The 25,339-nt window shown below is 39.8% G+C and overlaps 1 protein-coding gene across 3 annotated transcripts in view; it reads left to right on the forward strand.

Annotated features, from left to right (window-relative positions):
• The window catches only part of Dek (protein), a 28,973-nt gene extending 17,060 nt beyond the window's left edge, over nt 1–11,913 (forward strand). For all 3 annotated transcript variants that reach the window (XM_067084302.1, XM_067084311.1, XM_067084318.1), the window contains exons 7-8: nt 5,631–5,783; nt 11,146–11,913. In XM_067084302.1, the coding sequence (XP_066940403.1) occupies nt 5,631–5,783; nt 11,146–11,157 (165 nt within the window). In that variant the 3' untranslated portion in view covers nt 11,158–11,913. The remainder of the gene's footprint in view (nt 1–5,630; nt 5,784–11,145) is intronic.
• Nucleotides 11,914–25,339: the final 13,426 nt, after the last annotated feature.

The following is a 25,339-nucleotide window of genomic DNA, read 5'->3' on the forward strand; positions in this document are numbered from 1 at the left end:
GAGCTGTCAGAGGGGGACAGTGGTGGACAGGTCTGCTGTGTCTGCCCTTAGTGGGACAGGTGTTAAACTGGTGCCCATTCCCCTTATGGATAGTGCCCTTCTGATTCCTGAGACTTCTCGATGTTATAGGCAGTCCCTGGTTATCGGCGATCTGGTTTTATGGTGCTTGTTTTGTGACAAAAATCGGCGAATTTCAGTGCCAGTACCAGCATGCACCCTTTTCCACTTATCAGTACCGATAGTCGGGTATTGGCGCCAATAAATACCTAACAGAGGCGCCGATCTCAGGTCATCAGCGCCGTTATGCAACAAAAATCGCCTATAAGCGCCGAAAGTCGCCGATTTTCAGTTATCAGCGAGTTTCGCTTATCATGCCATCAGAACGAAACCCCTGCCAATAGCCAGGGACTGACTGCACTTTGGTTTTTCCTTGGTGGACCTTGGAGCTTGGTTTACCTTTGGTGCCTTGGGAGCTTACATCTGCCTTTTGCAGCAATTATTTATGGTCATCATGGTTTGGCAACAGATCCCCTGCTGCTGCTCCATCTCCAGTGCTGTATAGACTCCTTCCTTGATATTGTCCTCAGCTTTAGGGGTAGAGTGAAAGTCATTGCAGGAGTCAAACCACAGATGTTCTTCCCCAACCTGATATGTCCTTGAGCATATTCTTTACCCCATCATCTGGGCCATAGAAGTTAAAGACGATCCAGAAACCTTTTACCAAAGAGGTCTCTTCTTTGAAGAGGGGCCAGTCATTGTTCTTGTTCACAGGAATGGGCTCTGGAGGAGAACAGTATAGTATGTCTCATCCATGAGCTTAGCTTGGTTTCCATTTGTCTGTTCAGAATCAGTTTGGGACTGGTCCCTTGGTCCTGTGAGGTCAGTTACCAGCCAGCATGGGCACAATAGCACTCATGACTACTTAACCCCTGCAGCACTTGATCCAGTTCTGTTGCTGGTCATCAACATGGACATGAAATAATTGACCATGGCTGGTCTGTTTCTGCATCTTTGGTCAAGGCTCATTGCTGAGTCCCAGATTTCTATACCATTGTCAAAGTATTCACCAGATTAGACTTGCACTTCTCATCTGTCTTCTGCAGTTCAGGGACCTTGGTCACCTTCCTAGCCTGCCAAGCTCTAGTAGGGCCTGAGGGCCCTATGCCTCCCTAGCCACAGTGAACCAAGTTAGAAAGGCATTTCCAAGAGGTAATTGGTCTGATAAGGAAACACTGCCATCTGGGATATGGCCACAGATAGCCTCTTGACATTGGCTTTTGTCATTTAAACATCCCTAAATAAATTTCAGACTTTTCAGAATGTATTATTGATTTTAGTAGCCCCGTTTGGCCAACAAAGGAGTGGTTTCCGGACCCTTTCAACCTTTTGGCAGACTTTCCAAGACTGCTACCTCAAAAACTTCTACTCGAACAACCCCACTTCAGCCAGTTTCATCAGGGTTTGTCTATTCTGGCCCTGACAGGCTACAAACTGTCAGGAAGCTCCTTAGAAAGAAGGGGTTTTCAAGATCAGCTTCGCTTCACAAACTATTGCCAAGTGCAGACAGCAGTCCTCTGACAGATATATCGGGCTAAGTGGGCAATATTTTGGGCCTGGTGCAGAGGGCACGGGATCTTGTCTACTCAGACATCTGTAGCAGAAATATCAGATTTTCTGCTACATTTGAAAACCTCTAGGAGCCTGTCTACTTCCGCAGTCAAAGGTTATAGGGCTATGTTAAGCTCTGTCTTCTGACATAGGGGAGTGGATATTTCCTCTAATCAAGATTTGTCAGATCTCGTTAAATCTTTTGAAGCAGGGGGAGATGGCAATAGTCGCATGGAACTTAGACGTAGTTCTTAGATGGCTGTCCTGCCCTCAATTTGAGCCTATGCACTCAATTTTGTTACGGGACTTGACTAGGAAGACTCTTCTTCTGGTATCCTCGGCAACAGCAAAATGGGTCAGTGAAACCCATGTGATGGATAGAAGAGTTGGCTTCTCCCAAGGGAATGCCGTCTGCTCCATTTCCCTGTTTATCATTAAAAGTCTGTCAGAAATTTTAGGTCCAGGTGAAGAAGAGAGAGCTCTGTGCCCTGTGAGGGCTCTGAAGTATTACCTTCACAGAACAGAGGGAGTGCGTGGACCTTCAAGTGCCTTATGGTGTTCTGTCAAGAACCCCTCGTGTCTACTGTCGAAGAATGCCAGGGCATTCTTCCTCAGTGACCTCCTCTTGGAAGCTCATTGCTTGGTTGGGGATGATGCATTTCACTCGTGTAAAGTGAGAGCTCATGAAGCTGCAGCCACTTCATTGGCATTCAGATGTAATTTATCTCTCATTTCCATATTACAGGCAACTTTTAGGAAGTGCAAAACGGTGTTTGCTTCCCATTATTTAGAGGAAATAGAGACAATATATGATAACTGCAGTACATTGGGGTCCGTTTTTGGTGGCTGGCGTGGTGTTGGGGGAGGAAGCGTAGGAAGTATTCCTTCCTTTGGTTTTTTGCCTTGAAGTAATTGTGTTGAGATGTTAGGGGAGCCCGGGGGTACTGTGTACCCTGAGTACTCTCCAGTTCTTTTATGGTTGGATAGTGGTTTTAATCTTTTTGTGGTTTAGGTAACAGTATCTTTTCTGGTTATATATTCTTTACTGTGCCCAGGGCAGGGGAAACATGTTATTGTTACCATCGGAATTGTCCTTTGCTGCAAAATAGTAGGCGACCCACAGCTATACCGCCACGCTGCTGTACAAGATGAGCGCCAACCAGAGGCAGTATCTTCCTGCAGCAGCTCTCTAATCAGGTAAGGAAACAACAAGCATTATGTTAATGCTAGCAGTTTTTTCTGTTCTCAAATTCATTATCATTCCTAATGTTTTGGGGTAGATATATCCATGCATTCCACCTCCTGTCAGTGTGGGAATCAGCAGTGTAATTACTTGATAAGTTACTTATATAAAATGACATTTTTATGATAAAATCAAGTTTTATACATACTTACCAAGTAATTACATGATTGGAGCCCACTCTCCTTCCCTCACATGAAGATATGGCATAAACAAATTGAAGCTCTTTTGGGAGTTGTTCCTCTCTTTCCCCGAAAGTGGGCGGGGCTAGTCACCTACCCAAAGCAAAATAGCGCGACCTGCAAATTTCAAAATTTTAGCCGCCAGATGAGTGAAACTAATAGCAATGTAATCACAGGCAGTCCCTGGTGATCATTTTCTGCATAACAGCTTGTAAGTCATGGCTGCAATCATTTCAGATCATCTGATGGGTCACTCAGTAGTGTTGATTGTCATCTTGACTGTATTGGCTTATGTCAGCAAGTAGGGCAGGGTGGACTCTTTCCCTCTGTGTTTACTGTCAAGGAAAATGTACATGATGGCAATTCACCTAAATGCAAGGTACTCATTGAGCAGACACATTTTCATAGCAGACCAACTCGGTCTCTAGAGTCACGATTTAGCGATTGAGTGGTCCTTGCTTCATATCGTAGCTAGAAGGATCTTTGTGTTGTGGCAGTGCAGTTGATCCTACTTAACACAGCACAGCACAACAGAAAGCTGCTGTTGCTCTGTTCCCTGGTCCTAGACCTGTGGGCTGCCTTGCTTTTCAGCATCTGTGGAACCTAGAATATATTTAGATGGTCCCCATTTCAGGTAGATCCATCTGTTGATCAAAACATGTAATGATCACCCTAGGACTCAGGATGAACCTGGTGGCTCCTCATTGCCCACAGACAAACTGGGTCTGGGATGTGGAGTACCTAGTGAGATACCCCCATGACCCACTCCTTGGCATCATCTGCTTAGGTAACACCAGTCTGTTGAGTCACTTGCCCTTCACAGCTAGAGGTGATCTAATGGCTCTTGTAAGAGAGAGGCTTTTCTTACAAGGCTTCATTGGAAACGCTAGGTACCATTTGAAGAAGATTCAGCATGTTAGATCCATGTTTCGACAGCTATAAATTGTTACTTGCAGGTGCAAGGTAATATTCAGGTGCTGAGGGTGTTTTATGGACTGATTCCCTTCGTGACTCAAACCCTCCTGTATTTATCTGGGCTTTGGACCAGCAATTAAGTTGGGCTGGCTTGCCCTTGTAGTGTGGCTAGTTTCCTTCCCACCACCACGTTGAAAAGCGTCAGACAGATTCCCCTGTTGCAAGATTTAGTGACCCCTTGATTATTTGCACTAATGGGTCCAATTACATTCAGTGTGTGGTCATAGGAGTAGTTGTAGGGTACCCTTGGCTGTGCAACCACAAGACTACCCCCATATTTCCAAACCTGTATAAACACACTTAAGGTGAGCATTGACAGCATAAGGCCCTATTATAATACAGTATGAATAAGTAAAAAAAATTGAACTCTAAGTGCATGTAATTTCTTTTTTTAGTTTATAAAAAAGCTATAGCTACTGGATTTTTTCTGTCTTTTTAACTTCTGCAGATACTCTATATTAAAGAACCCAAGATTCACTGAATTGCAAACTCTTGAGAAATCAAATCATTTGCTCTTTAAAATATAATTCTTACAGAAATGCTGCCTAGAGCCTTTGCTGTAAGAGTATTCCTTGGCATGAGGTGGAAACAGTTGTTGGAGCATGGTAATGAGGGGGTTACTCTGCTTTTGATGCTGCTGAATGTGTTGGTTCCTTCCTTCCAGACTGTTGCCCTTCTCCATCCCATTGTGCTCATTCATGTCTGGCTTGATTCAAAGTGGGTATGTGCATCAAGGAAGACAGCAAGAAGATGGGATGCATGAAAAATAGACTTGCCAACACTATTGCTGTTGGAAGGGAATCTTGTGATATTTTTGACATTACCAAGTTCCATGAAAAAGTGAGGGTGAAATGGAGGCAGTACCAGTAGCTGTGTAGTGGGTATTCTGGATCTTAACTAATGCGAGTCTGATGAAAGTACGATTTCCTTGTCCATGGGAGTAGGAGTGCATGATTAATGCAGTTATGAAACAAACCCAACTTCTTTCCATTTACAACCACCTATTAAGGACAAAACCTTTGGCTAACCCTCTTAGAAGATTCAAGAAAGTTATTCAGTTGTGTGGTGATGATTGCAGTTGCCATATCCAGCAGGACTTTTTCTTCAATTCCTTGTCTTATTGCAGAGATTGACTTTGTGGTTTATATCTTTGTCAAAAAACAATTTTGTCGTTGGTAGGTACGTAGCCTTTCCTCCAGCACCTTCTCCCAGGATTTTATACCATGCTCAAGCAGTGTTAAGTATATCAGTGTAGACTGTGCATCCTTCTTTTAGTAGGTCCTTCCTGTACTTTTGGTCCCATCATTTCTGTCATGTTTTTGTGTATTTTGGTGAACTCCACAGTGAATTTATCTGTAGCTGCTTTTGATAGTATGTATTTAGGTAGAAGGTATTTTCACTGGGTTTATCAGTTCCCTTGTCACGTAAACATCTGATTCATATTTATTTATTTATTTTATTTTATTTTTTTATTTTATTTTTTTTTTTGTAGAGTACTGTCTTCATGTAATTTTTACCTTTCCTTGACTATGCTGCTTGACATTTTAAGTGTCCTTTGTTGAAACTTCATAGCAAGTTCAGTTGCAGTATGTGGTCATGCTTCATCACTCATTTTGCATTGCCAGGATGGTGAAATTAAGGCTATGGTTAAGAAGATCTTAGATGGCGCCAACCTTGAGGAAGTAACAATGAAGAGTGTTTGCAGACAAGTTTATGACAGCTACCCAGATTTTGATTTGACGCATAAAAAAGACTTCATAAAAGAAACTGTCAAGTCGGTAAGTTTGGTTTTTAATAGATTTCGTTGAAAGAGTAAAACAGTGCAATGTGCAAGATAGTGCAGTTTTATGGTTTTACAGTTTTCCTTTATTCCTTAGCTTGTCCGTTTTTTAATTTTTTTATCTTGCACATTTCCTTTCTTCATCACAGTCACAATTAAACTTTTTATCTTTTTAATCCATTCCTAACAAAACTGGTGATTTGATATTGAATCGACTCTCTTGCAGACATTTTATGCACTACACAAATAGAAAGCGGTTGGTGGATTTCATGTGTCTCTCACCCAGAAAACAGCTCTCATACTTTTGTCTCTCAACCCAAAAAACAGCTCTTAATACTTTTATGTCACCCATAAAACAGCTCTAATACTTTTATGTCTGTCTCACCCAAAAACAGCTCTAATACTTTTGTCTCTCTCACTTCAAAAAACAGCTCTAATACTTTTATGTCTCACCCAAAAACAGCTCTATTACTTTTGTCTCAACCCAAAAAACAGCTCTAATACTTTTGTCTCTCAGCCCAAAAAACAGTTCTAATACTTTTGTAATACTTTTACATCTCTCACCCAAACAATATGTGTCTCTCACCCAAAAACAGCTCTAATACAAAATTTTATGTCTCTCACCCCAAAAAGCAGCTCTAATACTTTTGTCTCTCTCACCCATAAAACAGCTCTAATACTTATGTCTCCCTCCAGCTTTAATACTTTTTTGTCTCGCCTAAAAAACAGCTCTTAATACTTTTATGTCTCTCTCGCCCAAAACAACAGCTTCAACACTTATGTCGGTGTTTAAGAACCATTTGATTCAATCCAAAGGTGTGACTGCTTCTGAGAACCAATCAGCAGTAATTATTTCATAGTAATTGATAATCGTCATATGTACTTTAGTGTCAAAATCTTTTGGAAGAATTGCAGCTAATATCATTACCAAAATTTAGTTATTTTTAGCTTCATTGTTTTGTTAGAAATATAATCGTGAACAAAACTTACCATGTAGAGAAAATGCAAATAAAAAAACACAAGTTTTATTTCATCTTTCACAAGTACTAAATCCTTTCAAAGTGTTTTGAATTCCTTCAAAACAAGCATGCCACAGAATGCATGCTGTGGGGAAAAATCTTCACTGCAATTAGTTCTCATGAAAACATGAGCAATGAATGAAGCAGGTTAAGTATATGAATAAACACAGCGAAGTTAACATGGTATGTTGTTGAGAAATACTGTATTTCCTTACCCCATCAGATGTTTTTTGTTGTCTGCCCTGAACGGTGGCCTAGCATAAAATGGTCATCATACTGTAATGTAGTTAGCAAGTGCTGTAAAGAGGTGTTTATTAACTTGAGGGGTATGCTATACCACAAGACATATTTTGGGATAAAATGGTTCAAAAGTTAAAACAACACAAAGTATAGGTGATGCATCCATGTTAACAGTTGAAGATCTCAGATTACACCCAATATCTAGGAAGTTTTTCTCTTTCCACTAGACAAACAGGGGCCAGCAAGTTTGAGGAAAATAACTGAGCTGTGAGCAAGTTTCTTGTTTAAGATCTTAGATTACTTTCTTTTTTAAGTTTATCAAAAATTAAATAGAATACAAGTATTTTTGTTGATTAAATTGATAGAACTAGTAACCCTTAAACGCCTACTGGACGTATCATACGTCGACTAAAATTGTCTGTTGGGTGCCAAGTGGAGTACCGTACGTCGACTACAAAAAATTTCAACCTTCGGTCAACTTTGACTCGACCGAAATGGTCGAAAAACGCAATTGTAAGCTAAAACTCTTACATTCTAGTAATATTCAATCATGTACCTTCATTTTGCAACAAATTGGAAGTCTCGAGCACAATATTTCGATTTATGGTGAATTTTTGAAAAAAAACTTTTTCCTTACACCCGCACGGTAACTCGGCCGAAAATTTCAGAAATTCTTTCGTCATTTTGTCGCTCATTTTTGCACTGTTTTATATTAGCCATTACATAAAGTTTTATATATGAAAATGTGCGCAATTTCATGTAAAATACAGCAAAATACAACCCATGGTTGTAGCTTTTATCAGTTTGGAAATATCTTCATATAAACCACGATAACTGCCAAAATTTCAACCTTCGGTCAACTTTGACTCGACCGAAATGGTAAAAAAATGCAATTGTAAGCTAAAACTCTTACATTCTAGTAATATTCAATCATTTACCTTCATTTTGCAACAAATTGGAAGTCTCTAGCACAATATTTCGATTTATGGTGAATTTTTGAAAAAAATTTTTTCCTTACGTCCGCGCCAGAAATTCTTTCGTCACGTTGTCGTAATGTTTGCACCATTTTATATTAGTCGTTACATAAAGTTTTATATATGGAAATGTGCGCAATTTCATGTAGAATACAACAGAAAATAACTCATGGTTGTAGCTTTTATCAGTTTTGAAATATTTTCATATAAATCACGATAACTGCCAAAATTTCAACCTTCGGTCAACTTTAACTCGACCGAAATAGTCAAAATACCCAATTATAAGCTAAAACTCTTACATTCTAGTAATATTCAATCATGTACCTTCATTTTGCAACAGACTGGAAGTCTCTAGCACAATATTTTGATTTATGGTGAATTTCTGAAAAAAAAAAAAAAAACTTTTTCCTTACGTCTGCACGCGGTAACTCGGCCGAACATCTCAGAAATTCTTTCGTCACGTTGTCGTAATGTTTGCATCGTTTTACATTAGTCGTTACATAAACTTTTATATATGAAAATGTGCGCAATTTCATGTAGAATACAACTGAAAATAGCTCGTGGTTGTAGCTTTTATCAGTTTTGAAATATTTTCACATAAATCACGATAACTGCCAAAATTTCAACCTTCGGTCAACTTTAACTCGACCGAAATGGTCGAAAAACGCCATTGTAAGCTAAAACTCTTACATTCTAGTAATATTCAATCATTTACCTTCATTTTGCAATAAATTGGAAGTCTCTAGCACAATATTTCGATTTATGGTGAATTTTTTAAAAACATTTTCCTTACGTCCATGTAACTCGCCGAACATCTCAGAAATTCTTTCATCACGTTGTCGTAATATTTGCACCGTTTTATATTAGTCGTTACATAAAGTTTTATATATGAAAATGTGCGCAATTTCATGTACAATACAACAAAAATAACTCATTGTTGTAGCTTTTATCAGTTTTGAAATATTTTCATACAAATCACGATAAATAGAAAAAATTCGACTTTTGGTCAACTTTAACTCAACCGAAATGGTAAAAAACTGCAATTGTAAGCTAAAAAACTTACAGTCTAGTAATATTCAATCAATTAGCTTCATTTTTTAACAAACGGAAAGTCTCCAGCACAATATTTCGATTTATGGTGAATTTTTGAAAAAAACATTTTTTTACGTCCACGTTACGAATTCATGCACCATTTTGTGATAATATTTTCTCTGTGTTGCTTTGATCGTTTTACAATCTGTTATATACCAAAATCATCACAATTTAGTGTACAATACAACTAAAAAAAAGTAACTCATTAGCTTTAACCGTTTTGCTTACAGCGCAATTTGTATACAATTATATATGAGTTTTTTTTTTGCTGTCATATATTCCAATATTTATATATGATAATGATATTTTTTTTCATTTCTGATGGTTGCATACTAAACTTCAGGCAATGAGAAAAAAAGGAGCCAAAAATGAACTCTTAATCTTAAAAACTAAGCGTGCTGTGATTTTTTGAAAAAAAAACTTTTTTTCCGCTTCGGCGCTAACTCCCGAACGCTGCCGGCATACGGGAGACGTTTTTGTAAATAGAGGCTCAGCGTTTAAGGGGTAATAAATCTAAACTACTTCAGATTTTTATGAAATTTTGATAACATACACAAATGATTTATTGCCACTTTAAGGTACGGGTTCATAGTATTCCAAGTTAATTTACAAATGATCTCTTAATATTAGCTAGATGTTTATATTACAGATTACAAAATAACAGTGTTCCTTGATATTTTTCATTTTTAATTCGTATCAGTAACATATAATTCAACATTTTGTTTGAGGGTAACTGTTACTAAATTTGTCAAAATATTTTTTACAAAGATTTGCACTTGTATTTTAAGATCGTGTTTCTTGGATGTAAAGAGTCAGTCCCCCATCTTCATAAAATATAAGATGCTCTAATGATTATACATAAATTTTTCACTTTGTGGCTGTAAAAATGTTTAAAATTTAACATGCTCTAATAAAATTATTTTTTCTATTATAATGCAATACACTATGTATTTTATGCTGTCATTTAGTGGTTTTCATTTTCAAATTTGGAAAGTATAACTGATGAATAAATGCAGATGTTAGAAAGATGAAAACTATGGGAACTAGAACAGAATTCAACAATTAAAAGAAGTTCAGTTTTGTTTGTCATCACTGTACTCTGAACACTTTTTTAGCATTTTTGTTTAGACAGTTCAGCGTCAGAAGTGTTCCAAATAATTGCATAATTAAATAAGTGTTAAAAAAAGCATGCTAAATTAGAAGATAGGCCCAGGAGGAAACTAAATTATTTGAAGAGTATATTATGATATAATAATGGCAGGAGAAAACTAGATTGGTAGAAGAAGAGAATATTGTATGATGATTTATCATGAATGATGAATTCCACATTCAAGATCAAAAGTGTAAAGGGGCAAAGTTTGAAGTTGCTTTGTAGGTAAGAAGGCCAACACTTCAGACATAGTAATGGTGTTAAGACCCTCCTTAAAGCTTACTTCACTACCCTGTACGTTCATATCACTTGTGTCATACTCAACAGGATTGAAATAGAAAAAATAATAGTAGGGACAGTGATGATTACAAGTACAGGATGGGCAAAAGGGTGCTCCCATTTGCTCTTCCATCACACTGCCTGTTTTATAGCTACTAGCCAAAAAGATGAAAAAGTGCAATGGCCAAAGGATTTGAGAATGTAGTGAATAAAGACACAATTATGTCTGTTCATGTGTAGCAACATAAGTATCACAAGTACACTTTGTTTAGGTATTTCACTATGTCACAACATCCAGGTCACAAACTTAATTATTGAATTGTTATGTCACCAATAGTTTTCACCTTTTTAAATTTTTTTAAGTTTATCGATTAGACTTTGCAACTACGTGAGAATCACAAGCGTGACAGCATAAAATTTTATGTGCTATATTCCATTTACATAGGGTGTTTGTTGAAGAGTTGTTCATCTGTTGAGTTACTGTTATATTGATAAAAGAGAACAATACTCAAAACAGTATTTACTGGTTTGTGAAGCTTTTAAAAGTCATTGCCTTTAGCCCTAGAGATCTAATTCTTGTAACTGATATGAATTTTTTTCTTTCAGATTATCTCGTGATCTGTCTAACAAGTGATTTGTGCATAGTACAAAGTTGTCGGTTTTTATAGATGTGTCAGAGGAATATGTGAGAAAGTTCAGCATCTTGAGAAGCCAAAAGAGGGCTCGATGTCCTTTTTGTTTTGCCTTCTGGATCATAGCTATCCCTTGGAAACATGAGTGTGTAGCTTTATATTGGATTATTTTTTTATATCACTGGTTTGGCTTGGTTTGCTTTCAATCGTGCCATTAGAAATTGACAACTCTTTGATGGTAAGATATTTTGAGCTATGAGTACAGTAGGTTGTTTATACTCAGTTGACAGCTTTTCATTGTAAATTAAAATTGTTACTTTAATTTGTCAATTTGACTTCATATTTAAATTGAGAATGTATGTAGTACATTGTTTTACTCCAGATGTCGAGATTTATATATAAATTTTTGAATCTTAAGTACGCTTCTGTCCTAACAACTAATTTTTTTCAAGTTTATGATCAGTGATTCTGAGAATTGTGAAACTGAAATAGTTACTTTATTTTTTTAAAATTGCCGATGCAGACCTGATTTTAATCATGTAAAGCTTTTATGGCATGTAGATAAAATGCAACCAGTATTTTTATCGAGATAAGAAACCCGCAATATGTTACACTGATGAAACTGAAACCATAGCATTTTCACTGGTCAGAATTCCTGATGCTTTTTCCCAGATTTTACCCTCCTGTTCTTTGTCCGGTAAGGTCTTAAAATGTAAAATTATTCTAATAAAACTTTAGTTATTGCCCTCTTTCACTGTCCATTTTTTAAGGAGTATATGGCATTAAATATAAGGTGAATTTGATTGTCCAATTTACAGATATTTTAATAAATTTGTTTTAGAGGTTACCTTAAATGATTTAGTGAGCTGAATAAAATGCCTTATAATCCAACTCATTTGTTTATGACTAGGAAAAGTTTGGTGATCTAGAAGTGTTCATGAAAGTTCTTTTGTTACTTATTGTTGTAGTTATTAGTGTACAGACATATACATTGCCCTGAAAAATAGCTGTATGGAGTGTCAGACTCCATACTTAGCTATTTTTTATACCAATGACGAGAAAATTATTAGATTGTTCAGATGATTGCCTGTCTGTAACTAATTGAATTATAAATGTAGAGTCGAGTAAAGAACTGGATTGTGAATGGAATTCAGGGAATGTAATGACAAACAAAAATGTGTTTTAAAAATTAATATTCAATACAGTGTTAACAACTTTTGGGATGCTTCTGTTCCTGATCCTCTGGTGAGTGGCATATTCCAACTTGTAACAAAGACCCTACACTTCAACATACCATATCCTGTACAGTAATTCCATATAGTTACTACCCCAATTTGTCCTTCAAACTTCTTGTTCAATTTAAGAGATTTCATATTTTGAATATTGTAAGGAATGCTGGGCAACTGATATAAATTTTTGTTTCTGCGGTTATGTCCTTCACAAGTGTTGACCCTCACAGTTATTGCCTCTTCCACGGGGAAATACTGCACCTGCATTTTCCCCTGCAAGGAACGTATTGATTGGTCTTCCTACCACTCACCCTTGTCAGAGAAGGATTTGGGTGCTTGAACTGGTGCCTCCTGTTGAGGCACTAACTCGGGTATGTCTTTCACCTACACCAACTAATGATCGTGATGTTCCAGATAGCAAGTCATCATCCGTGGAGCGTTTGCAGATCAGTCCTACCGTTAACATCTCCAGTAGCCCATCTTTTGCAGTTTCTGGGCCATTGGCTGCTGCAGAGGAGGATGGTTCTCCTTTATTCCTGCTATGTTGCTTTTACATCCACTGAGGAGGGTGATCATCCTGAAGTGGTTGCTGCAGTTGCTGCAACAACATTACCACCCCCAGGCTGTCATCTAGCGTTAAAGTTGTTAGCCAGATAAACTTTATCAAGTTTTGGCACAAGAATAGTCTTGGCTTGTGAAGAGGGTTGGTGTTAAAATCCCCCTTTACTCTTTTTAAAGAGTAAGGTTACAGCAAAACTGGAGAGAATGTGTTCCGACAATCGGGATGCTTTGATCACCTTAGTGGCCTCCTTTAAATCTTCAGCAACTGCTGAAGTAACTGCAGCAATCCTCCAGGGTGGCTATGCCTGCGGTGTAAGGTTCTTGGAAGGCAGATTTATCTTCGAAGCATGAAAGATTTCTAACCATTGTCCCTGCTGAGAGGCTCGAACCTTCTTAGCTCTTTTGCCCTCCCTCTCAGGATCAGGCTTAAAAGCGAGGCAAGGGAAATTAGGGAAGGTAACCTTTAGCTGCTGTGAGTAGAGGGATACCTGTTATGTCAATGGGCAACAAGGTAGTGAAAAAGGGCAGAGCTGTGTAGTCTGTGTCAAGAACTGCCTCCCTCCTTGTGCTCACTGATTAATAAGCTGGCCTACCTTCCGTGGCCCATCAAAGCTCAGGTCCTTTTAGCAAGGTGATGACAATGCTGGAGAATGCAGTGAATTTGACCCTTGGCTTTTACTGCCAACTCCGCTTGCTAAAAAAGTCGACGGTTGGTTGGCAACTGCACAGTAACTTTTCTCCCTTAAATAAGATTGATCATCTTATTCTGTTCAAGATGGAAACCACACGGTTTGTGTTGGATCCCGTCAGAGGACAACCATGCTGTGTGTAAACCTGAAGGATGCAAATTTTCTGAAACCCATCCACCATTCTTTATGAATTACTGCTGCTTTTTCTGTGAAAGTACAGATGACCAGTTCAAAGCTCTGTGCTTCTTCACCTGAATTTTTGCCTTGGACCTATACACGTGATATGCCTTCTACTCTTTGTTTAGACTATCATCCTCAGAGGCACAGTTGCTCCAGGACAGAAACTTCCTTGTTGCCTTTGGTCATGACCTGGGGGTACCAGTGAATTGGAGGATGTCAGATCTTTTGCCCAAGTAGCAGGATAAGTACCTGATTATGCTGGTAGACATGTTAGCAGTATGGTTGTTTCAGTCTCATGTCAGCAGGTTCAGGGAGGTAACAGCTTAGTTCGTATCTACCAGATCAACCAGCTCTGCTTGGTCACCTGTCACCTTGGTAGTAGCTTGTTTCACATAGGCACCAAAACCAGCATTTGCTTTGGTGCAACACTGGTCAGCCACCAGTGACTCTCCTTTCATCCTGTGTGCCTTGGCCAGGAAGTGATGAGCAATTTTGTTTGGTAGCTGACCTTGAATATATCTCGAGGTAGGGAGTTCAGCAGAACTCCTTCAGAGTCCTATCATCCAGTTACCAAACAAAATTGCTCATCACTTGGAGGACCTAGCACTGTAGGTGTGTGGACAGGAGACGATCTTGGCATTGACATCGTTTTGAAGATGAATGCAGTGTTGCTGGCCCTCAAGCAATCCAAGATCAAATGAGGGGGTTTTTGGGTAGAGTTAATGAGCAATAACATTACTTCAGGAGTATATGTTAACAGGGAGAGGAGGGTGGTGTGTCTCCTCTCTGTTTGTGAGGCATATACACAATTTATGGGCATTTTGCTTGGCAAAGAAGCTGATTTGAGCTATAGAGAACACTGGAAGCTCTTGTACTGCTTTCCCATACCAGACTATAGATGCTATTCAGCAACCAGGGGATCATCTGGATGTTTATGCCTTTATCCCATTTGACCCAGGGTTCAAGATGATCTCTGTGGCTCCTCACTGGCCACAAGCCCAGTGGTACCCCAGTCTGTTGGCTCTTATGGTCAAACCACTGAGAGATATTCCTTAATGGCCCACACTTCTTTGCAAGCCTGACATTTTGAGGCACCACCAGTCATGAAATGTTTCTTCCTTCGCAGATAGAGAATATCTAGAAGCCCCTGTGAGAGAGAGGCTTTTCCTGCAGGACTCTGCAGGAGATATCTTGCTGTCTCCAGAGGTCCTCAGCATCTATGTACCTGGACTCTGTTTCCAATCAGAGCCACAAGGGTTGACACAAGGCTGTGATTGAAATGGTTAGATTTTTGTTCCCTCAAGGTGCTAAAAAAATATGGTTGGTAAATGCACCAAATTCAAAGCTCTGCTTATAGAACAATAATTCAGTAAGGTAATTATACTTTGGTACTATCGTTTATTGGTTTGTTTCTTTTACTTTTCAGCTTGCCCAGCCCATTAGACTGGAACAGAGTATGAAGATAAGAGGTTTGAATGTGGACAAGTCCCAAGGTTTGATAAATGTTACTATTTTGAGATCAAGTACTCCTTGGGCCTTGACTTTACAAATGTAAGTACGTGACTTGATGTAGAGTCATGGTTTGTACAGTAAGCCCCTAAAGATCCACACTTCTGTAATTGTGAGGGAGCTTTCCTTTAAAGATGTGGACCTTTTTAAAGGTTTATAGTAGACTATCATATGATATAACCATAAGTAAACACTAATTTTTGCTTTTATCTTCAAGCAAAGTTACTGATAAATATGAAATTACTGCAGTACATTTTCACTAAGAAATAATGAAAGAATTATTGCATACAAGAATGGGGGAGAGCATATATATTTTAAAAGACAAAAATTCATTTTGCATTGTCATTTACTATTATGTAGAATGTATTAGTAGTAACAAAATGGATATTAAATGTGTAGGATTAATTTTCTTGATTTATGCTTCTCATTCTCTGACATCAAGTTGGAATAGGTCCTGCAATGTTTATTATCAGTAAAAGGTTATACCTTTACCAAACACATGCTTTTGCATCAGTACTTCAAATTTTACTGGAAAAAAATTGAACCAAATTTATACTGAATTGTTTGTCAGTAAAAGTTCTTGTCTCAGTTTTTTCGGTTATGTTTGATTTATAAATAAAGATGGTAACAAAAATATGTCTGGTTCCTCACAGAATCCAGATCTTTGAGGTTTTACAATTTTTTTCTAATTCTGCTGTGTCTCTTGTAACTAGTTCTGGTTCTGGGTCGTCACAGCTCGCTCCTTGAACACATGGGTTGTCACTGGGATAGTTGGAGAGCAGTGCTGATTTCAGTGGAAATTCGTCCGAGAAACGGATGATGACGTCCCACTTCAAAGATGATGGAAATGGCGGAAAATTTTTCCACCATGTATATTCACATGGCAAGGAAGGAAAATAGCTCTTGCAGAATGAAATTTTTATACCAAAATTTTGTATTTGAGTTTTTTAACCATTTCTATACTTATGAATGGTTTACTGATAATAAATTACATTTAGAATTGGGCCATCACTCACTGACCGCCTGGAGAGAGCGGCGGAAAATTTGACGAGGCAGAAACTTTGTTGTCTGTGGCCGATTTCCCAGATATCCTACCTCTATGAGGTGAGGCAATCGTACTTTCATGTATTTAACCCATTCATGAATAAGCCTTTATGAAACATCATTAATAATGGAATAAATTTACGTGATGTTAGCGCATGTGTGAATTCTAGTGAAATATCAGTTACACTCCTCAGTTCAATTAGGCTCTATCCTAAAGCTAGTCTGTCTACAATGAGATGAGAGAGATTCGAATAAGGCCATTAGAGCTGATGTTTTCTAGTGATAGCTGCAGCTGCGACGAAAAACTGCAGAGAAGTAGGGTGAAAGTGAGAACACGCAGTATGATTTCTTGAAAGGGGTCCTTTGAAAATGAACGTGAGGAAATTGAGGAGGTTATGGTGTACATTAATTAATATGGCTTTCTTCGAATCTCATGATTCTCATGCCTTCGTACTCAGACTATAGCTGCACTAGGTCTAATTGTAACTTGAAACGAAATATACTTCTGTCATTGGTATGGTCAAGTTGAGGAAATCTAGAATATAAAAATAAAATTGCATACCAGTTATGTACTGACTCGCCAATCTAGGTTGAGTATTTGCATTAGTCTACTGTATTGGTGATTATTGATGAAATAACAAACTACAGCATGTTGCAATTATACATTATTAATCATGACACTTAGCACACATGAAAGTGAAATGTAAATTATATATATAGCTTATGAATACAGGTAGCTTATCCTAAAACTAGTACTGGGTCTAATCGTACAGAAATTAACTTTCTTCCGTTGATATGATAAATTTTAAAATAGTTATCAAGCTTTAAAAATCATGTAATTTCAGGTATATCAAGAATCTATTGAGATTGCACTAATCATCACTAAGTATTTGCATGCTGACATCCTGGCTTTACCTTGAACAGATACAATATTGTCAGCCATTAGTGAATAAGGTGTGTATGTGTGTATATATATATATATATTATATACATATAATATTAAATATGCATATATACTGTTTCTCAAACGTTTTTGCATCAATTCTTGTGAATTATCAAGTATATTAGAAATTGTTGCTTACAAATTTCACTTGCAAAGATATATAAATTTTTTGCTTTAGTAAAAACTTTCAAAGTGATACTTTCACGGAACTATGCTTGTTTTTATAGAGAGTGGATAGGGTACATATGTAAATTTTTACAGCAGTTTATCATTTTGCTGTGAACCTGAAATGGACGTAAATACTTCGATTGTTTTGCCTGACCTCTTGGATGTACACCTTAGCTTGTCTCGCAGATTCAACCTCCTTATCAAGTGGTAATTTATGGGCTGCTATAGAGCAAGGGCCAGTGCCAGCACAAGGCTGCTAAATCTAAGTAGTAAGTGGTAACAATGAAAGTAGTACTAGTACAGTAATGGTAGTTGCTATATACGTACACTATCAACCGCACTACCATCGCTACTAGTGAAACATAAGCTGGTACCATTAAAACTGCCACCAGTAATATTACCAAAACTTCTACACATGGAAAAATATATAACTGCTGCCATCATTAACACTATTATGACTGCTAGTATCACTAACGCGACTATCACTATAACTGTCATTAGCATTATCATCACTGCTGCTATCACCAGTATCACTTGCATCATTACTACCATTACTGGTACTACTAAATATTACTGTCATTAATACTCTCCTTCATATACATGATAAACCTGTGAACCTAGCTGTTGTACATGTCAAAAGAGTTGGGCAAAATAACCCGAGAATGTCCTGTGACGATTCACGGCAAAATTAATTGCTAATATTAAAATAAACTCTTTTTGTTCTAATCCTTACCAATATCTTACAGGCAAATGATGATATTACTAATGACCATTCAGCAGACCGCGGCATCTCGTCCCCGGGAGAGGTTTCAGGAGCGTTGTTTAGTATATTTTGCTTTCCTATTGTCTATTGAAGGGTCATAGGTAACCTAACACCTAATTAACCAAAAACAGTTAAACATATATCGCACAGTTATTGCTTAAACAGCAGAGAAAGCTTGTAAATTACAAGCGCTGCCTCAAGGTAAGTACCCAGCCGTTACTTATTTTTTTAAAGCTAGGAGACTGAGACGGGCAATACTATGCTCACATTAAAGCTCAGCTCTGTGAAAGCAAAGGGAGAAAAAAAGGGAAGGAAGTTAAGGAACAGTATTTCTCAGGTGATGAGTCGTTACCCTCTTGAAAAGCTGCAAACTGAATGACTCCGGGAAAATCTGACGGGGGCAGAGTTTCACTATTTTGATGTGAGGGGGATGAATGAGTTATCAAATTGGTTTATCACTGAATTGACCATTTCCTGTTTATATATACTGTATATTGTATTTGTATTATATATATATATATATATATATATATATATATATATATATATATATATATATATATATATATATATATATATATATATATAAGTTGACCAACCAGCGCTGCCTGGGAAAAAATCTGAGGACTCAAAATATTTTCCCGCACCTCCTTGTGCTGACTGTCCCTTTTAAAAATTTCAACACCCCGACAAATCTCCTTCATTAAGTGAAAATGCATCGAAGCATCCGAATTAAATACAAATATAAATCAATTTCCCGTCTAAAATAAATTCTGGGAACACATGCTAACACTGACACATCTACAAAAAAGATCTACTTCAATATCTCAAACAAATTCTGCTTCCCTCAAAATCAGCATTCATAAATAGTGTAAGGTGTCAAAGAAACGAGCAGGTAAAAGTTACTGCTACTTTATTACAGATCCAGGCAGCTTATATTGCGGCCGACTGACGCCGGGCCGTGAGAGACAATGGAATTGACTGTGACCTGAGGTCGAAACAATAAACAATAATATGCAGTGAACGAGTACAAATTACAATACAAAACATACAGAGCTACAATATGGATACAGTCTTGATGCCTGTGAATGAAGAAACATGTGATACACAATGTGTGACATTCGTATAAATACCATAAAGTAAAAATGATTAAAATGCGTGACCTGGCACGTTTTAGGCGTGACTAATCGAGCTTGAAGAAAATGGGAAGTCACCAAAGAAAACAAGCTCAGCGGAGACTTAATTAATGGCGCCGCCGAAACACTATCCTGGCGCCGATGTGGTGACTTTACAGCTCAGCGGAGACTTAATTAATGGCGCCGCCGAAACACTATCCTGGCGCCGATGTGGTGACTTTACAATAGTAGCTGGGTGAAACCATACATCGATAACCATCCTGAACATGCATGAACGTAGATCTTTTTATGTTCCTACGTACACAGACAAAAAATCTCGAAATACTGAGGGTCAGAAAGGTGTGAGTACCAATGAACCCAAAAAATATTTGTTTTCAATACAATATAGGCTTGACCTAAAGTAGTTCATGGCGGGACAACCCTCAGCGTGAAAGATGAGAAATTATTTGTTACGAAATACAGATGAAATACAGAAGTCCATGAAGTCTAACCCCCGTAGAGAGGTAGCGCCATCAGTGCACCTCATGCGGTGCCCTGTAGCATTACTTAAGGTTCTTTGCAGCATGCCTTTGGCCTCCAGATGCAACTACTTTCATTCCTTTTACTCTACCTCCTTTCATATTCTCTTTCTTCTATATTACTTTCCACCCTGTCCTAACAATTGATTCGTAGGGCAACTGCAAGGTTTTCCTCCTGTTACACCTTTCATTCCTTCTTACTGTTAATTTCCGTTTCAGCGCTGAATGACCTCATAGGTCCCGGTGCTTGGCCTTTGGCCTAAATTCTGTATTCAGGTCAATTCATGAAGTCTAACAAAAGTTCATGAAGTCCAACAGAACTTGATTATGGTCATGCATTCCTAAGAATGAAGGGCAAAAGCAGGGAGAACACAGCATGCAAAGGGCCCTCAAGGAATGTAAACAAGCCATTTTTCACCTGACAGAGCCAACGAACAGAAACAAATCCAGCCAGGGCGCTACACTACTGATGGATGAGTAAGCGCCGGACAAAGCTAATTAGAAAATCCACCTAGAAAAACAAAAAAATCAGTTGAGCCTCGCTGCTAATGAGGAGGAGGTTCGCAATTATAACTTGTTTCGTTTTGGGTCGCGCTTAATTGCGAAAAAACTCCGTGTCAGTCGCTTGCAAGGGCATCGTCGCCCTTGGCCAAATATAGAATTTTCCTCGCGTCATTAACAATGGTAAAGGGCGTTGGAAGAGTCTAAGATTGAGGAATAGAAGAAATAGCTTTTTGTTGGGGGGAGGGGGAGGTCAGACAGTTGGAGTAATATTTAATATCTGAATTTACTGTATGAAAGTATAAATCAATTGACACACACACACACACACACACACACATATATATATATATATATATATATATATATATATATATATATATATATATATATATATATATATATATATATATATATGTGTGTGTGTGTGTGTGTGTGTGTGTGTGTGTGTGTGTGTGTGTGTGTGTGTGTGTGTATACCTTACATACAGTACATCATAATGACATCATTACTTTTTCAAAGACGCTGAATAAAAATGCACAAAGATTTAAAATGACTGTATTGAAAATAAATGCATAAGAACCTGCATTTAGTAATTAAGAGCGCCTATATTAATTCTCCGTCTACACAAGTGCTTCGCCAAGCACGCTAAAATTTAACTTAATCAAAGCTCACAATAAATAGTGTAACTCAAGCCTTACAGAGAGAGAGAGAGAGAGAGAGAGAGAGAGAGAACTGTATCTTAGTGGAACGCATCATCAACAGATAACCAAAATACAAGACAAATGATTTGCATACAACTGTACTTGACTTCAAATGCTTCGTCAATGAACATCCAAGTGTTGGGAAGGGATTTATTTTATGTAAAGATATGTAATGATTAATTATATAAATAAACAAATAATAATATTGAAGGCTTTAAGTCAAGGAGACAACAAAATTATTGTGTTTCGAGAATCAAGTCAAGTCTCCATTATAGACAAAATATAAAGAGAATTTTATGGTCTGAAAATGCATATAACATAATTTTTTACATCTCAGAGCTTTACTATAATGAAGAAGTAATTTTGATTAAATTTACTTCTTGATTATTTCGGAATGTCCAGGGTAAGAAACGTCTCAAAAGTTGATCAATCTTTTTATTGGAAATAATTTGTGATTGACATCTTCAGCACAAGAGATAAAGAAAATTTCTCTCCTACGCAAGAAGATGGTAATGAATCAATCAGCATCAATCATTTCCTGATAATGACGTTTTTCATTAACAAAAACGCGACTTGAAAAGTACAGCAAGAGAGAATTTTTTTTTTTACGGCGAGCACCCTTATAGAAATTAGTTTCGGAAATTTTTATACCGTTCGATCTTCAAAAAGACTCTCTCTCTCTCTCTCTCTCTCTCTCTCTCTCTCTCTCTCTCTCCGCTTTCGATAATGGGAGATAGAGAGCGGGTGTAATAAAACTGCACTCGTCTTTTGTCGACGACAGTAATGATAATGTTATCCCTTCCAAGCGCAATCCTGCGCAGTCCATTACGTGATGAACTTGGATATGTATAGGTAAATGCAAGCGAGGACATGCGCGTGCGCACGCAAAGACACACACACACATATATGTATACTGTGTGTATATATATTCAAATATGAAACGAGGAAACCCAGAACAGAGACTGCAGACAATGTGAGAATGATGGTTGATCTCTCACGGAAAATAAGAGATGTAGATGAGTTTCCCGGAAAGAAAATTCTTGCGAGTGAAATTGACACCCGCGAACCTGCATAGACAGCCTAACCTGAATACACAGCTTAACCTGGATAGACATCCTAACCTGAATGGACATCCTAACCTGAATAGACAGCTTAGCCTGGATAGACACCCTAAATTGAATAGATATCCTAACCTGAACAGATATCCTAATCTGAATGGACAGCCTAACCTGAATAGACTGCTTAACCTGAATCGACATCCTAACCTGAATAGACACCCTAACCTGAATGGACACCCTAACCTGAATAGACATCCTAATCTGAAGACATCCTAACCTGAACAGACATCCTAATCTGAATAGACATCCTAACCTCAATAGACATAATCTGAAGACATCTTAACTTGAACAGACATCCTAATCTGAATAGACATCCTAACCTGAATAGACAGCCTAGCCTGAACAGACAGCTTAGACTGGATTGACAGCACAACCTGAATAGACATTATAACTTGGATAGATTCAGTGGCGTAGCCAGGAATTTAGTAAGGGGGCGGGTGGGGGTTTACTCTCGTGGAAGATGATCCAGGCGAAGCAGAGAGCCCCTACAGCTGGGGGACTTGTTTTTCACCAATTTTAGAGGCATTTTGATGCACATGAAATGTATATTTTTAACATATCCAAGAACCAGTATTAAGTGGTTCATCTGGTGGAATAATAATAATAATAGTAATAATAATAATAATAGTTTTGGCTATGTTCCCTTAGATCAAAGATTTAACGAATGACAAAACCATTCATCGAATACTTATGCCATTTGCCTGCAACCATTCATGCGTCGAAACGAAATCTCTGTAACGTCTCAATTCTCTCTCTCTCTCTCCACTTTCAAGACTAGATCACATCCAGTCATTATCTGTTATGACATCTCTCTCTCTCTCTCTCTCTCTCTCTCTCTCTCTCTCTCTCTCTCTCTCCGCCAGAATCCTTGACGTCTTCAATTTATTACTGTACTAATGCGAGGTCTTGTTAAACCCCACGAAGCTGGATTCGCAGCCAGGATCCTTCACATATATTATAACACTAACGAGAGGTCCTGTGAAGTTCCCCGAAGCTTGACTCGAACCCCGAATCCTTCTCCTCCTACCCGTCTTCAAAGAGTCCCAGAGGACATATTCGAAAACTAAGTATCATCAATCAACACTTGTTTAGCAGGAGGTTGCCTCACTGCTGCTAAACGACGCGTCCCCAGAAACAGGAAGGGAATCGGGAGGAAAAAGTCCCAGGAGAGATAATCGACAGCTGAAGTATCATCAAACAGAAAGAGATGTACAGCAGGAGCGCGACATCCAGAAACAAGAAAGGGATCGAGAGAAAGCGAGCTTGCTGGCACCGAAGGTATAGAGGTTCGCAGAAGAGAAGCAGAAATAGGGAAAAAGATCCCGTGGAAATAAATGATAACGCCGAAGATGAACGACATGGAGGAAGGTTTTCCGAAGAGAATGTCCCAGTCTTAGGAGAGGATACCATGAATGAAATAGAGAGGAAGAGAAGGAGTTCTTCTCACCAACAATGGAATGACGAGGACTGAACCTGAAGTTTTCTGTGTATGTGTATATGTGTATGTGACTGTGTGATATGTGAGCGCGCTCAGTTGTTTGTGTGTATGTAAGGGGGTGTATATGAAGGGGTAGGTAGGTAGGAAGGTGGGAGAGGGTAGGTATAGGTAGGTAGGAGGGAGGGAGGGTGAGTGTAAGAGTATGCATGATTTTGAGTGTGCTTGAAGTCTTCCTCTTCATTTCTGAATAACCTCTCAATCTGTCTTTCTCTCTAAATCATCTATTTCTCTTTCTCTATTTCTTTCTCTCTGAATAATCTCTCTATCTCTTTTTCGCTCTCTCTTTCTCTCTAAATAATCTCTTTCTCTATCCCTTTCTTTCTTACAGTCTTTTCCTTTTCCTCACCTTTGTTTCTAACACGTATTCTATTTCTCTTTTTGCAGATGTTATGTCAAAGATTGCCTGAGAAGATGGTCTCGAGAAGAAAATGAAGAAAGCAAAAGGAATGGAACGAATGTTCAATAGGACTAGGTGAACTCCGCCACCAACCTGGAAAGGATGCAATGGCCAGGGCTGGCGAGCGACCAGCGGTTGGGGGACCGCCTGGAAGCTGGCCGCCGCTCTGGCCCACGAGCCCGCTTAGACCGAGGACATCCAGGAGACGACGCAGCGGCCAGTGCAACCGAGGATGTCCAGGAGATGATGCATTGGCCGGTGCAGGTGAGCGACCGGGCAGTTGGGGACCCGCCCGGAAGCTCACCGCCGCCCTGGCCCGAGAGACCGAGGAGACAGCCAGGACAGGACGCATCGGCCGGGGCAGGCGAGCGACCGGGCGGTTGGGGGGCCGCCCAGAAGCTCGCCGCCGCCCTGGCCCGAGAGACGGAGGAGACAGCCAGGAGAGGACGCATCAGCCGGGGCAGGCGAGTGACCGGGCGGTTGGGGGGCCGCCCGGAAGCTCGCCGCCGCCCTGGCCCGAGAGACCGAGGAGACAGCCAGGACAGGACGCATCGGCCGGGGCAGGCGAGCGACCGGGCGGTTGGGGCCGCCCGAAGCTTCGCCGCCGCCCTGGCCCGAGACCGAGGAGACAGCCAGGAGAGGGACGATCGGCGGGGCAGGCGAGCGACCGGGCGGTTGGGGGCCGCCAGAAGCTCGCCGCCGCCCTGGCCCGAGACGGAGAGACAGCCAGAGAGGACGCATCAGCGGGGCAGGCGAGTGACCGGGCGGTTGGGGGCCGCCGAAGCTCGCCGCCCTGGCCCGAGACCGAGGAGACAGCCAGGACAGGACGCATCGGCCGGGGCAGGCGAGCGACCGGGCGGTTGGGGGGCCGCCCGGAAGCTCGCCGCCGCCCTGGCCCGAGAGACCGAGGAGACAGCCAGGAGAGGACGCATCGGCGGGCAGGCGGCATCGGGCGGTTGGGGGCGCCGAAGCTCACCGCCACCCTGGCCCGAGACGGAGGAGACAGCCAGGAGAGTACGCATCAGCCGGGCAGGCGAGCGACCGGGCGGTTGGGGGCCGCCCAGAAGCTTCGCCGCCGCCCTGGCCCGAGACCGAGGAGACAGCCAGGACAGGATGCATCGGCGGGGGGCAGGCGGCGACCGGGCGGTTGGGGGCCGCCGAAGCTCGCCGCCGCCCCTGGCCCGAGAGACCAAGGAGACAGCCAGGAGAG

The sequence above is a fragment of the Macrobrachium rosenbergii genome, chromosome 3, assembly GCF_040412425.1.
Source record: "Macrobrachium rosenbergii isolate ZJJX-2024 chromosome 3, ASM4041242v1, whole genome shotgun sequence".
NCBI lineage: Eukaryota > Metazoa > Arthropoda > Malacostraca > Decapoda > Palaemonidae > Macrobrachium > Macrobrachium rosenbergii.